The sequence below is a fragment of the Sebastes fasciatus genome, chromosome 8, assembly GCF_043250625.1.
Source record: "Sebastes fasciatus isolate fSebFas1 chromosome 8, fSebFas1.pri, whole genome shotgun sequence".
In the NCBI taxonomy this organism is placed as follows: Eukaryota; Metazoa; Chordata; class Actinopteri; order Perciformes; family Sebastidae; genus Sebastes; species Sebastes fasciatus.
In genome coordinates, this window is record NC_133802.1 from 9065840 (window position 1) to 9081160 (window position 15321).

A 15321-nucleotide genomic window follows, 5' to 3' on the forward strand; every position below is an offset into this window, starting at 1 on the left:
TTTTGTAGTCCATCCTCAGAACATTGTAGTTTCACCACGGCAGATCCGCGTCACTAACATCCGCCGCCCTCGCATCATAATTACGGAGCCTAGTGTAAGTGCAGTCGGATTCTCTAAACATCACGGTTCTCTTTGCTTAAGTCCTTCTGAATTCTCCTTCTCATCCTTCCTTGACCTCATGCCGTTTTCCATCGAGGTCAAGGAAACGTGGTTAGGAAAAGACGTTAGGACATTTTTTTTTTTTTTTGCCCTGATCCACCTTAAATCAACGTTGACATTTTGCTTTAACTCGGAAACTATTTAACTTAGGAGCTTCAAATTTGGTTTGATGGTTGACAGTGTGGTCTAGTTGTGTCTTTTGGGGGTTAGAAGTCCAGGGTGCCCAACATTTCTGAAATTTTTCCAAAAGGGCAAAGCCTTTGGCCCTACTTTAGCAGGGGACAAGCCGTGAGCCAGGGTATGTAGGCCATGCTCACTTTTGCCTTGTTTTATATATGTTTATGTATAAAATATGTTAGCACCAATAGCAACAAGACCACAGGGTTAACGTTAGCCGGCTACACAGATTAGCATAGCCCGTCCTCTACCAGAATATAGCCTAGCTTGTTAGCCTTAGCTTGCTTGGTAGCTTCAAGCTAGGTTGGCGTGTTTCAGCAACCAGGCTTCATTCGGCCCACCTCAGCTCCATCCACGCTCCACCTCTTTGCCCATTTTAGGATTAGCTAGAGTTGGCGCTGCCAAGATGGCGACGGCTGAAGCCACCAACTTTGAGTTTCATACAGTCTATGGAACAGACGCTACTGTTACCAAAGAAATCTAATCCTATTGGAGTTGGCACCTTGGCGTGGTGGATTAGCTTGTGTGTCTTGGTGACCCTGTGAGCTATTCTGACAGAAGACTAATTTTAGTTTCCTTATAGGTTCAACCAGGTCGGCTTGGTCACAGGCCAGAGACCAGACTAATATCAACTCCCCTGCTCAGATTTGCAGGTCATTTAAAAAATAAAACATTGTCATATGAACCCGAAGTGCCTACCCAAACTAAGAAGTTCTCATGCGACCTGTGACTAGAGGTGACTGCCAATCCTGAACTTTATCCAGCGATATCTCTGTCAATTGTACAGATAATAAAAAGAAAAGTACACTGATAGAAAGCTGAAAATCATTCTGTCATGAAGGTAAGGGGCTGAAGTTTGACCCTGAAGTGATCATTTTTCTGCAACAATTAGGAATGTTTAATAAAGTGTGTGAGTGTGTAGAGTGTAATAAAGGCCTTTTAACTTCCTGCACTAACAAAGCTGGGCCTTTATATTTTTCTAGCATGGGAGAGACTTATATCTGTCTTTTGAAATGTGTATATATATATATAGCTTTAATTTTATTTTTATATTTATTGAGTAAATGAATGTTTTTCTAATATATTCCTTCACAGTTCAACACTTTCAATTGTCTGTGTTTGAATGGTGCTATAAAAAAATAAAAGTCTATAATAAAATAAAGATTGATTGAACATGTGTTTCACTTGCTAGACCAGACTGAAGGTAAATACAGTCAGAAAGTAAAGATGGCTTCAGTACAGGCCTGACAGCATTGCCAGGGAATAGAAGAATAATTAATAAAAGATGTCTACTGTCTGGGTTGGGTTGTACTGTAGAGTCAAATCATTGATTACAAATGACTGGAACCAACATATCTCGGTTCCCTAATATTTCTATTGTCTACATACATCTATCAACAATGAACAGATATCTATCCTCCAACACCTCGGCTCGCTGGCCACTAATAGAAAATCTTTTTCCAGAAACCTAGGCGTCACTTTTTATTATCAGCTAAAAATTAATAAACTTGTCAAGACCGTTATTCAGTCCTGCTGCATTCACCTGAGGAGTATTTAAAATGTAGCATGATATCACATGGAATACCGGCCATGTCTGCTTTTACAAAATGGAAGGTGACCATACTAATGGTAAATAGTAAATGGACTTGTATTTATATCCTGCCTTTCTAGTCTTCTGACCACCCAAAGCGCTTTACACTACATGTCAGCATTCACCCATTTACACACACATGCATACACTGATGGCAGAGGCTGCCATGCGAGGTGCCAACCTGCCAATCAGGATCTAATCCAAATACTCAAGCACCTGTATAAAATGTAATGCAACACAACAGTCATGTAAAAAATACTACTTTTATGAAGGTAATTTCTTTTGAGACTGTGTCAGAGAGGTGTTGATATAAACAGGTCATTTTGACTCCACCATAACAACGAAACATTTGTTTTATGAATGTATTTTTGCTAATGTTTTCTGGGATGATTTGCAATAATTGGTTGTCCACTAAATTTGAATTTTTTCTAATCTAACAAAGGAAAATGTTATATTTGGTACAATTGTGAAAGATTCCGTACATGACCTGGCAATCAATTCCATAATCATTCTTGGAAAAGTTTTTTTTTATGTTTTTCATAAGGAGCTGTGTCTTTACTTTTCATCTCTGAAACATATGAAGAAAAAGAATGCTCTGAAGCTTTCAATGTTAGTTGGTGACCTTAACCTTACAGATAACCTCTATAGCACTATTGGCACTATTCACACATTCCCTTAGTTTTGTTTTTTGTTTGTTTTGGGGTTTCTTTTTCTCTCTTCATCCACACTCTTATACACTGTACGCCAATTTACAGGCTTGTCTTTTCCCTTGTATTTGTGGACTGTTCTGTACAATGCCATATCGTAATGTAAATTTCTCAATAAAAAAAATTAAAACAAATTTGACTTCTCCATATTGAAATGCAGTTGTTGTCCACTCACTGAGCAAAGTTCAGTAGGACTTTTATTTTGAAGAACTAGTCCGGAAGTCTCTCTGCTGGTCTGTCGTTGGTTCTGTCTCCACCACGCCATTATTCTCTCTTCATGTCCGAGCTGTGAGCGGCTCAACGAGCCTCCAGTAACCAGCGTCGCTTCATCCAGTGACTCCGTTGCAGTAGTTAATTAGTGCAGATATTCTTCAACAGGAGGTGAGTTGTTGGTTGAAGAAGTTAAAATGTGCTGCGTCATGTTTTAGACCTGGTGGTGAACACCTCATGGCTTTACTCAACGTTAGCTGGATGCTAAAGCTAGTCTGCTAGTAGGACAACTGAGGCCTTGTGATCGAGCTAATGTTAGCACGCTGAACCTCACCAATATCATTATATCATTATATCAGTCTATGTCGACTGCACTAATACATTAAAGGTGTTTTCACATGTAGTCCTCTTTAAATGAACCGAGCTCAGTCCTCTTAAAGTGGACCAAAAAGGGACTCGGGTCTGTTTCTGGTCCACTTCAGCTCTAATGGGGCCTCAGTCCTCTCTGTTCACACTATAGTTGAAGAAGTTGAAGTTTTCATTTAATTTTTGCATTTTTTTTTTTTATGATTTTATATCAGCTACTTTAACAAATGTAGTCAATTTAAACAGTCACTGAAATGCTGTTAATACACATTCAGACTATACACACACTATTTAAAAAAAAAAAACTCATTCTGCAGCTGCAGCACCATCCTGCTCACTCAGACATATGAACAGATCATCTGCAATATTATGTTCCATCAGTGGGACCAATCACATCATGAGTGATAGAGATCATTATTCACTGATCCTACGGGTCTAAGCTTCATACTGATTTTTAGTATGTAAACTGAGATTCTACATTATGTGTAATAAACATTTTAGTGTAAGTGCTCTAATTGACAGCTGTCTCAGTCACACTGTTCTAAAAATGAAGGTCTCAAAACAAGGACAAGCAGAGGTTTTATTGTGAGCTGATGGGGACTTGATGCTCTGATAGATTTGAATGTGAGGGCAAAACCCGCTGTTCAAAGAAATGACTGACAGCACATACAAGCTGTAACTTTAGATAGTCCTGAGTAACAAACTAATATCTTTAAATTCTGAAAGGAACCTAGTGTGAAAACACCCTCAGTATTGTAACAGTAGGGAGATCATGTACAGTGAGGTGTACGTTATGTGTGAGAGGGTGAATTATAGTATAGTAAATATTATAGTATAGTGCTAACCTTGCTATTAGGCCTGGCTTCAGCAACAAGGCAGTTACGTTGGTAATACGTTTAGCTAACACACACACCTTCAGCTGTTTCTGCACCTGTACGAAAATGGAGGAGCAAACCTAATGGCACGATCTAAAAGATTTATTCAGTCACGTTAATCAACAGAACGTTGCACGTTTAGTGCATTGAAAACTTTACACTAACTGTGCCTACCTAACACCTTACCAAGTTCAACAGAGCCATCTTCATCGCTGAAATGTTGCCAACATAATTAAGTCCATTAAGTGTGTTAGTATGGCAAATACACTCAGTCCACGCTGAGCTATCGAGTTGTCCATTAATGAAAATGTATAACTTCTTGCTTAGTCTGTTATTAAATGGAGGCAATCAGTCAAGTTTTAAGTTAACTGCAAGATTACACACTAACATTATAATGTTGTTGTCTCCACAGGTGCTGGTAGTGACGGACGTCAATCAAGATAGCCTATATCTATCTTAGCTTCCTGAGGAGAACCGGACTGATGAGGAACATGAGACATACCGGAAGATGGCAGTAGTGCAACTTTAAGAATACAAGCTACCGTTAAAACCTCAAAGAACAATAAGACATAAACGCGTCATTTCCGGGATGCGACACAATCGGTAGCTCTGAACCAGAACACTTTCATGCTGCGATAAAAAGCTATTTTTGTTATATATTTAATTGAGTGGCTGTCAGAAGAAGGCCATTTATCAGCGCATAAGAGTGTTATGTGCATAAGGTGTTAACATAAGTCGACCTTACGCCCCGTACACAATTAAAATGAAGAAAAGGAGCTCGGAGAAAAGACGCCATGTGGTGGCATGGGCTAACAAAGCTGAGTGGGATCAAGTTCTGGAGTATCTTTACTCGAAGGACTCTGCCTTACAGACGTATGCACTGCAGAGGATATCGGCTTGGAAAGGCAGGTATGCCAACAGCTCTCCTGTGGCGGTGGACTGCACAGCGGTCCTGGTGAGGTGCCAGGTGCTGGACAGGTCAGGACAGCTGGACGGAGATGATCTGGTGTTGCTTTATGGCGCGGGCCTGATGAGGTTTGTCAACTTGATCACCGAGCGACAACAGGGGAGAACAGCCCGTCCACTGCGGCGGCTGGCTGGGAACTTGAACATCCCAGAGTGGGTCGTAGACCTGAGGCACGATTTCACCCACAGGAAGACTCCTTCCTTAAAATGGTGCCGAAAGGGATGTAAGGTGGTTCTGGAGTGGCTTCAGCAGGAATACTGGTCCAGGCAGTTGGGAGGAGGGCCCAGTGAGGACTGGGAGTCGGAGTCGGATGGAGATGATGAAGAGGTTGATCTGAAACGCCAAGAGGATGAGCTCGTTGAAAGGCAAAAAGACATGGAAGCCTACAAGAACGCACGGGAACTTCTGATATCTTTTGAAAAGGAGCAGTACCAGGCTTTTGATGGGCTTCCTCAAGACAAACAGAAGAACCTGTGGCCAGCCCCCTTTGCAGACATGAGCTGGTTACTAGGTGAGATCAAGCAGTTTGCTTTGCTGTCAAGTAATATGCTTATTGATGTTTTGTTGGAAGATGGATTTTTAGTTCCCACCGTTGAACAACTGGAAACATTAGGCTGTGACACATCCGACAATGCCAGTCCCACCGAACCCAGAGTCACTCAAACCTTCCTGCGTTTTTGGCTGCCGCTCCTGAAGATGCTCAACTCGCCATCCTTAATTCACCTCCTTCTGGAGAAGCTGTTTGTTGAACTGAAACGGATCACCAAAGAGCAGAATAATCACAGGGCTTTCTACATTTCTGCGTGGATATCAGAAATCATCCTCTGTAACAGCAACAAATACGAATACCACTTCGAAACAAAGGGACAGAAGAAGGCCAGAATGAAGGACAGGGTCTTTGTAAACCGCATCCAGCTGAGGTGGCAGCAGCTGCTCTCAGCATGCCTGGATGCTCCCTGTATCAGCACGCCTCACTTGCTCCAGTTGATCCTGGATGACATGGAGCATCCTCTCCCTCTGGAAACCCGTCAGAGGCTGCTCCAGCTCTGCTCCATCTACACACAGTGCGCACACTCAGAATCCGATACTTCTCCAGAGCAGAAACAACAGCCCATATACACACTGGAGAGTTTGCATGAGAAGCTGCAGCATTCACGGCGCCACAGCCATCCTTGGCGTTCCACGGCTGAGGTGGGGAGGAGCGAGTCCTCCCAGGAGTACAAATGGACAGATGTTCAGGCTGAAAAAGCAAAATTGCTCAGAGGTTCTCCATGGCAGGTGTGCAACGATAACGTTTTGTGGAAGAACTATCCTCTCGGTAAAGTCCCCGCACAGTCAGATGACCCTTCACGCCTCATGGTGGAAAACTACTCAACAATGACTGTCTTTGACCAGCCGGTGGAGTTAGAGAGCAACACAACACACAATGTCTTGGCACCAGTGAGAACAGCAGATGGCCTTTGGAACCACAGTGATCTTAATAAGTTGAAATCTGGACTGCAACTTTTTTGAGTTGTTGTAATGCTGTGGTCCTTTAGCTGCTGGCACATTGTTGAACTTATGCCATGTGGTTGGTTTGACATTGGGGACATAAAGGTCATTTATGAGTCATTTATCAGGCAAGAGTATGAAACAATCACTTGTTCCATCTTCTTAAACTTGACAATTTGCTGCTGTTCTGTTTTATATCATTAAGGATTGCAACTAATATATTTTTTTTTATTACAAACTATGTTCTCGATTGAGGAAATGTCAGAAACTAGTTAAAAAAATGCCCATTAAAAGTGTACCAAAGCCCAAGGTGACCTCTTCAAATGACTTGTTTTTCACAAGCTTTTGATCTTTTTATAGACTAAACGATTCAGAAATTAATAAAAACAAAATAATCAGCAGATTAATTGATAGAGAAAACAACTGTTAATTGCAGCCCTAATGTGAATCGTTTGTAAAAAAAAAAAAAATGTATGCTGTCTACAATATTTTCAATAGGTGGAGAAAAAAAGTGGAGCCAGTGACAAACTAGTAAACATCATAAGGGAAGAATGTGTGAAAGATTGGATATGTTTAATTCATTATGGTGGTGTACAGTGTGTTTTTTTTTTTTCTTCCACCTGTCATGCAAGTGCACTGTTAATACAGTCCGTACAAAGGGTTTTGGAGTAGATGCCTTTCAGTTGAAAACCCTGACAGAGGGGATATTGTTGTAAGCACAAGGTGGTTTTGTGTAATACATTTTCTTTTGTGCACTTATGTTCAATAAAAACAATTTTCTATTGAAGGAATTTGACTGTGTTCTTTTCGAGTGTTAGATTTATGGAGCTGAATTGCAGCATATTGGTTTGAAAAGAATGTCTAATGTGGAGAATGGCAAATTGTAGCATGAGTAGACACTGTTCACAAGCGTTCACACTCAAAGCAGCACTGTGTTAAAAAACACAAGTGTTTGTAGCCTATTACCTCGTGAAGGAAACCAGTTGTTTGTTCTGTTACTGCCTGCTTGGCCGATTTCAGCAGGAATGTATAAGGGATCCACATTTAAAGAGTTCACACGAATGGTAAAAGAGAACATAACACACTAAAAATATGATATACTTTCAGCCAACTTAGCAGCATTAGGACAAATACGTTAAATAACTACAAATTTTAAAAAAGACAATCATAAAGCACAATCTAACAGGTTAGATTCTTAGCATATTTACAGTGATCTGGGGAAAAAAAGCACCTTTATCAAATGTAATGCAATACAACAGTCATGTAAAAATACTGCTTTTATGAAGCTTACAGTTTGTAATTTCAACTCAATTTAAGTGTTGATATATAAACAGGTCATTTTGACTCCGCCATATTAAAATGCAGTAGTGATGGGAATTCTGGCTCTTTTTAGTGAGCCAGATCATTTGGCTCAGCTCACCAAGTTAGCCGGCTCTTTCGGCTCCCAACCGGCTCTTCGTTTTACCACTTCTGCTTTTTATAATCCAGCCAAATTTAATTGGTTCGGATAAGGGTTAATTTCTCGAGGCTTCATGTGCACGAAACCACCTGGTGGCCAAAGAGTTTCAAACAGGCAGATATGATCTTAACCATGTGATCTGTGATATACTGTACTTTACAAACTATACAAGCCTCGAAAACTTCCTGGATTACTCGACACACGCTCTGAAGCCTCCGCACAGCACGTGACATCACTACTTAAAAGAGCCGGCTTTTTTAACCGGCTCGTTCGCGATCGACACATCACTAAATGCAGTTGTTGTCCACACACTGAGCAAAGTTCAGCAGGACTTTTATTTTGAAGAACTAGTCCGGAAGTGTCTCTGCTGGTCTGTCGTTGGTCTCCACCGCGCCATTATTGTCTTCTTCATGTCCGAGCTGTGAGCGGCTGAGCGAGCCTCCAGTAACCAGCGTCGCTTCATCCAGTGACTCCGTTGCAGTAGTTTATTATTGCAGATATTCTTCAAACAGGAGGTGAGTTGTTAGTTAAAATGTGCTGCGTCATGTTTTAGATCTGCTGGTGAACACCTCATGGCTTTACTCAACGTTAGCTGGATGCTAAAGCTAGCCTGCTAGTAGGACAACCGAGGCCTTGTGATCGAGCTAATGTTAGCACGCTGAACCTCACCAATATCATTATATCATTATATCAGTCTGTCGACTGCAGTAATACACTAAGTCTTGTAACATCGGGGAGATCTTGTATAGTGAGGTGTGAGTCATGTGTGAGAGGATGCATTATAGTATAGTATATATTATAGTATAGTGCTAACGTTGCTATTAGGCCTGTCTGCAGCAACAAGTCAGCTACGTTGGTAATACGTTTAGCCAACACACACACACCTGTAAGAAAATGGAGGAACAAACCTAATAGATGGCACGGTCTAAAAGATTTATTCAGTCACGTTAATCAGCTGAACTTTGCACATTTAGTGCGTTGAAAACGTCACACTAACTAGCTGACTCCTCCTACGCATCACTCTTTTCACTACTTGGCTATAGTTTCTCCTCTGTTATTTATTAGTATGATTTTGTGTTCCCCCCTTGTGAAGCGTCCTTGGGTTACTGAAAGGCGCTTTATAAGTCCAATTTATTATTATTATTATTATTAATAACTGTGCATACCTAACACGTTACCGAGTTCAACAGAGCCAACTTCATTGCTGAAATGTTGCTAACATAATCGTCAAGTCCATTAAGTTTGCAAGTATGGTAAATACACTCGGTCCACACTGAGATATAGAGTTGTCCATTAGTGAAAATGTATAACTTCTTGCTTAGTCTGTTATTAAATGGAGGCAATCACTCAAGTTGTTTTAGTAAGATTACACACTAACAGTATAATGTTATTGTCTCCACAGGTGAGGAATCATAAGATATCTTCTGGACAGCTTCGTTGTGGTCCCCGCTGTCAAACCACAATGATCACCAGAAGAAGAGGACGCGCTATGAACACCACAGAGGAGGTGCAGTCTCTGGAGGTCGAAGTGGTGGAAACTGTGGAAGAGCTCCCGAGTCCATCTGAGGGGTTCCCATCCGATGATATTGACACCGCTGGAATAGAGCTAGATGACCTGTTTGGAATTGAAGCCTTAAAATGGACAATGGAAAGAGGTGCTGACTCCTCGCTCTTCGATTTTGAGATGGCTGATTTTGGTGCGTGCAGTGCCCGAGACCCAGATTCAGAGGTTGAAGCTTCAACGGCCTCGTCTCCAGAGAGAACGTCATCTGACTCGAAGATTAAGAACAGGCAAAACCAGTCGGCCCACCTGATCAACAAAAATGCCATCGCTGCCAGGTTGAATCGTCTCCGGAAGAAAGAATACGTCAACAGCTTGGAGAAGAAGGTTGGCATCCTGTCAACAGAAAACGGCGTGCTCCAGCAGGAGAATTCTCAGCTGACCAAGAGGGTGGAGGAGTTGGAGGATGAGACCAGGTACTTGAGGGCTGTGCTGGCCAATGAGAGCATGTTAGCCCAGCTCTTATCCAGGCTGAGCGGTGTGAATGGGATGAAATTATCTTCCTCGCTTTTCCAGGGGCCCGACTCGAACGACCACGACTACGCGTTGCCCAGGAAGCGTGTGAAAGTGGAGGAGAAAGAGACAGCTGGTGGCGTTTGTCTTCATGTGGACAAGGACCACGTGTCAGTGGAGTTCTGCACCAAGTGTGCAGAGAGTGCAAGCGCATCGCTCAAAATGTAGGGTCAAGTACTTATCTCTGTTTTCAGATATTGACACTGAACTTGATAATGGCTCTGTACTGAACTCCATGAGGGGGGATGAACACTGTTGAATTAGTTAAGATTACCTAAGAACTGCTGAATGTGCATGTGTTTTTTGTGTCATGATGGATTGAGTACACGTTACTGCTAAACCTTGTTGACAGTTTCTTCTAGGTAATGGTTGGTCCACCATGCGGGATGAGTGGCTTTCTGAACACCTTTACCTCCTTGACTCCATGGTAAGGATCAGACAAGAAAAGATATCTTTTTGTAGTTGTTTTTCACAGGCTTTAAGGCGTTCAGCAGCGACCTTAGTAGTTCTATTTTCATACAGTTCCTGTTCCCAGTTAGTAGATTTTGAGTACTTTTCATCATTTCTTTTTGTTTACAGTTCTAGGAAATCATTTTATGTTAATTAACATCTAACTAAGAGTTAAATCAAATTTTCCTGAATGCTAAGATGTTAAGAATGAGGTGAAGCTCCACAAAGAGAGATCTTGAATCAGCTGTCAAATTGGAAACGCTTAAAAAAAACAAAAACAAAAACTATATACTTTCTTTTGGTAAGAATTGATCTCTTTGTGAACCAGCACCATTGTACACAAGAATGCTGTCATTTAGCGCCACCTATTTTTCTTTATGCTAAAGTGGATTCTGCTGGTGGAAGGTGAAGAGGCTGGACACGCTGCTGCCAACGTGGCCTGGTATTTTTTTAAAGGTAGTATCGGTAACAAATGGTATACACGATTATATTCTACCAATACTTCACAACATCTAGCTCTTGTCAGTACAGCTCATGCAACGGTTTTTGGGGGGCTTGACTACAGCTGCTCCATTATTCATGAGGTGATGCGATCCGAGGCTTAATGGTCTCCTAATTATGTCTTGTATTTATTGACACACTGGAATGTATTAATTAAATACATCCAAAAGTTATCTGATTTAAGTGGAGAAGTTGCCAGTTTTGTGTAACAAAATGTAAATGTGTATATAACTTTGAATACATATTGTTTTGAGGCAAATGACCTTGATGTTGGACAAATAAATGATATTTTCATTATGTTTGAGTTACAAATATCTACTGTGTCTTGTTCTGTACTGTTGATATTAATGCATCTCTTTTTCTCTTTCTAAACAGCAAGCTCTCTGCCGATAATGGTCTTACTTTTCCTGAACATTTGGGTCAAGTCTGGTAAAGGTTGTCAAAACAAATGACCGAGATCTCATTTGATGGAAGTACAAAGCATGCAGTGTGAGGGAACCCACAGGGATGAATCGTCCTGCCCCTGTTTTAGCCCATTTACTTCAATAACCATATGTACTTATATTACTGCCAGTTATTTTTCAAAGCTTTTTTAATTTTTTTTTGTTATTAACCATTTTCATGACACACATTTTGAAATGTCCTAGAAGGAAACCCACAGGTGAAATTAATAACATTAATGGCTCAGTTACATTAAGTGTCCCCAAAAGCTATTCCAATGAGCCAACATGCACAATACCAGGACCTCGCGTAAGCAGCCATCGTTAAAGATGATGGTGCTTTCCTGTGCTTGTATGAAGTTCAGATTTAAAGGACTAGTTCAGCATTTTGGCTAATGTGCTTATTTGCGTTCTTGCTGACGTGGTAGATTCTATACCACGTCTGTCTGTACATTAAACGTGAAGCTACAGTCGGTTAGCTGAGTTTAGCATGAAGACTGGAAACAAGAACCCACCTACCAACATCTTTTTTAAAGCTCACTAACACATTTATCTTTGTTTAATCCACAGAGACATGGAGGTGTAAAAACCAACAAGTCTCGTCACCATGATGTTGCCAGGCAACCAGAGAGACTCTGAAAGGCTACTGCGGCCAGACAAAAAATGGTCATTTAATAGATATGTTTACACTTCAGTTTTTGTACAAAGATAATAGGTGTTAATTAGTTAGTCAATTAGTGATTAGTGGTGCTGGTTTGCAGATTCAGTTAGCTTAATACAACGCCAGGCTAGCTGTTTCCAGTCTTTATGCTAAACTAAAGGCTACTGATTGTAGCTTCATATTTATCATACAGATAAACTTGGAAAAAAAGTTTGGAAATTTGTGTTTGGTGGATTATTTCTCTGTTGTTACAATGCTAATTGGCATTGTATTTTACATGGTTGGAAAGCCTGTTTATTTACCTTCACAATGATGTCCAACTTGTAAGGATCATGCATTTGTGGGATGAGCAGCACAGCTGATTATGTCGGTAGTGCCCAAGAATTTTTTTCCAAAATGCTCTGCCGATGGTAAACAGTGTATTCTCCTGTTGGAATTGACTCTTGTTTTGAGTTGTTTGGTGGATTGGATGATTGAACTCTATCAGTAACAAGGAACAAACAAGACATATTGGCAATTTTACACTTTATTCATTTAATACACCATCAGGAGCCTCAGTAGCGGTGGAAGATCCATACGCAGCCACAACAGCCTGGCACCTCCTCCTCATGCTGGTCACCAACCTGGTCACACATTGCTGTGGGATGGCGTTCCATTCCTCAACCAGGATTCGTTGCAGGTCAGCCAGCGTGGTTGTGTGTTCCCTCAATGATATCACTGGCAAAACAAGGCTTGTCATCATTGAAGGCCATCTCAATGTAGTGAGATATCGGCCTAAGATTCTGTAGCCAGTGGCGATCCCATGTCTCCACAATCTGACAACGCTCGCCCCCACAGAGCCAGGGTTATCACAGACTACCTCCACAATGTGGGAGACATCATTGAGGGAACACAACCACGCTGGCTGACCTGCAATGAATCCTGGTTGAGGAATTGAACGCACTCCCACAGCAGCGTGTGACCAGGTTGGTGACCAGCATGAGGAGGAGGTGCCAGGCTGTTGTGGCTGCGTATGGATCTTCCACCGCTACTGAGGCTCCTGACGGTGTATTAAATGAATAAAGTGTCAAATTGCCAATATGTCTTGTTTGTTCCTTGTTACTGATAGAGAGTTCAATCATCCAATCCACCAAACAACTCAAAACAAGAGTCAATACCAACAGGAGAATACACTGTTTACCATTGGCAGAGCATTTTGGCAAATATTTCTTGGGCGCTACCCACATAATCAGCTGTGCTGCTCATCCCACGAATGCTTGATCCTTACAAGTTGGACATCATTGTGAAGGTAAATAAACAGGCTTTCCAACAATCCATCCATCCATCTGCAACCGCTTATCCCGTTAGGGGTCGCGGGGGGGCTGGAGCCGATCCCAGCCGACATTGGGCGAAGGCAAGGCGAATTGCTTTCCAACAATGTAAAATACAATGCCAATTGGCATTGTAACAACAGAGACATTATCAACCAAAAACAAGTTTCCAAACTTTTTTTCCCCAGTTCATATACACCGATCAGCCATAACATTGATTATCTTGTTACAATGGCACCTGGCAGTGGGTGGGATATATTAGACAGCAAATGAACATTTTGAACTTTGTGTTGGAAGCAGAAAAAATGGGCAAGCGTAAGGATGAGTGCGACTTTGACAAGGGCCAAATTGTGATGGCTAGACAACTGGGTCAGAGCATCTCCAAAACTGGAGATCTTGTGGGATGTTTCCGGTCTGCAGTGGTCCAAGGAAGGAAACCGGCGAGAGGGTCAGACCCGAGGCTCATTGATGCATGTGGGGAGCGAAGGCTTGCCCATGTTGTCCGATCCAATAGAAGAGCTACTGTAGCTCAAATTGCTGAAAAGTTAATGCTGGTTCCGATAGAAAGATGTCAGAACACACAGTGCATCGCAGTTTGTTGCGTATGGGGTTACATAGCCGCAGACCGGTCAGAGTGCCCATGCTGTCCTAATGTTATGGCTGATCGGTGTATATATGTAGTGGTATCAATGCTTTTGTCTAACTCCGCAAGAAATCAAATGAGTGTATTGACCATTAACAGCTGAACAGGAACCTTAAATTAGCTCTTGTATCAAATGTTGTCAAATGGAAATGATCATTTTACTGACATGTATTCATTTAATCTTTGTTGTAGACTTAAGATAAAAAGCGTCTTTTTTGGAGATTTACAAACTGAATATTTAAAGCAAACTTATAGCAATACCGGTGACACTTTAAGTTCCCCAGTTTAACATTAATAAGCAGCATATAAACATTGAATAAATGGTTTGTAACACATTGTGATGTAGTTGTAAGCAGAAGGACATTTTAAGTGTGTATTAATGTACAGCATTTGTCAAGAATTGTAACGTCTATGAAGACATTTTACGATATTGTCATTCATTATGTAAGGGATAATGTACAGCGAGCCGGTCATTGTTGTGAAAGAATCCCCGACAAGTCTCTCATCGCCCTGAAGGGGATTCTTTCACAACAATGACCCGCTAGCTTTACATCATCCCGCTTATTACACGGCTACTTACTGAAGAAATCAATATTTTGACACAAAAAAACAGGCGTCAGGGTCTGACATCGGCAACGTTCTGTTATACATAGTAACGGTCTGTTATAGAGAAATTACAGACCGCAGAAGGCCGTGATCGACCAATCAGAATCGAGTATTGAACACAGCCGTGTAATAACTGTTTATAGAGCAGCCTCTACTTTTGGGTGTTATAGTTATTGACAAATACATTAATCTACACATCTGCTTACAAATGCATCATAATGTATCTTAAGTTTCTGTACTGCTTATAAATAGGGTGATTTAAAGTAAAGTGTTGCGGTAATACTGGTAGAAAACTAAACTAAAACTAGCTGTAAATGTGCACATGAAATCAAGACAAAAGGATAAATGTGTAGAAAAATGAGGCAGGAGATGTTTACCCTCTAGTTGAAAAAAGACCAATGCTTCTTTTCCGCGTCACATTTTTTTCCCCCCGCTGCCCTGACAAAAATAATGAACACAACAACCCCCCCCCCCGCCTAACGGAACAGTTGTTGCTAGGAGAAACATTAAAGACATTTTAAAAAACGTATGTTTCGGTAAACTGAACGCCACACTTTTTTAAACAGGTGTTCAACTTGAAGTAGATGGGCTAAAACCTGCTCAAAACAACAGTATGATCCTGAAAGGCTAAAGT

General features: G+C 41.2%; 1 protein-coding gene and 1 long non-coding RNA gene across 3 annotated transcripts; one reads left to right on the top strand and one right to left on the bottom strand.

Annotated features, from left to right (window-relative positions):
* The first annotated feature begins 2846 nt into the window (after positions 1 to 2846).
* Positions 2847 to 11339, top strand: las1l (LAS1 like ribosome biogenesis factor). 2 transcript variants are annotated; one of them, XR_012594882.1, is made up of 3 exons: positions 2848 to 3015; positions 9405 to 10503; positions 10913 to 11339. XR_012594882.1 is itself a non-coding variant. In XM_074643148.1 (2 exons), exon 2 carries the CDS (start codon positions 4849 to 4851, stop codon positions 6562 to 6564), a length of 1716 nt encoding a protein of 571 aa, XP_074499249.1. In that variant the 5' UTR covers positions 2847 to 3015; positions 4498 to 4848; the 3' UTR covers positions 6565 to 7334. The 2 variants fall into 2 exon arrangements, 1 of the variants encoding a protein (XP_074499249.1); XM_074643148.1 differs by lacking the exons at positions 9405 to 10503; positions 10913 to 11339 and adding an exon at positions 4498 to 7334 and having other exon boundaries at positions 2847 to 3015.
* LOC141772317 (uncharacterized) lies at positions 4030 to 9393 on the bottom strand. Its single transcript, XR_012594886.1, has 3 exons — positions 9169 to 9393; positions 8887 to 9006; positions 4030 to 4141 (listed from the first exon to the last, which is right to left on the bottom strand). It is a non-coding gene; the product is annotated as an uncharacterized LOC141772317 (long non-coding RNA).
* Positions 11340 to 15321: the final 3982 nt, after the last annotated feature.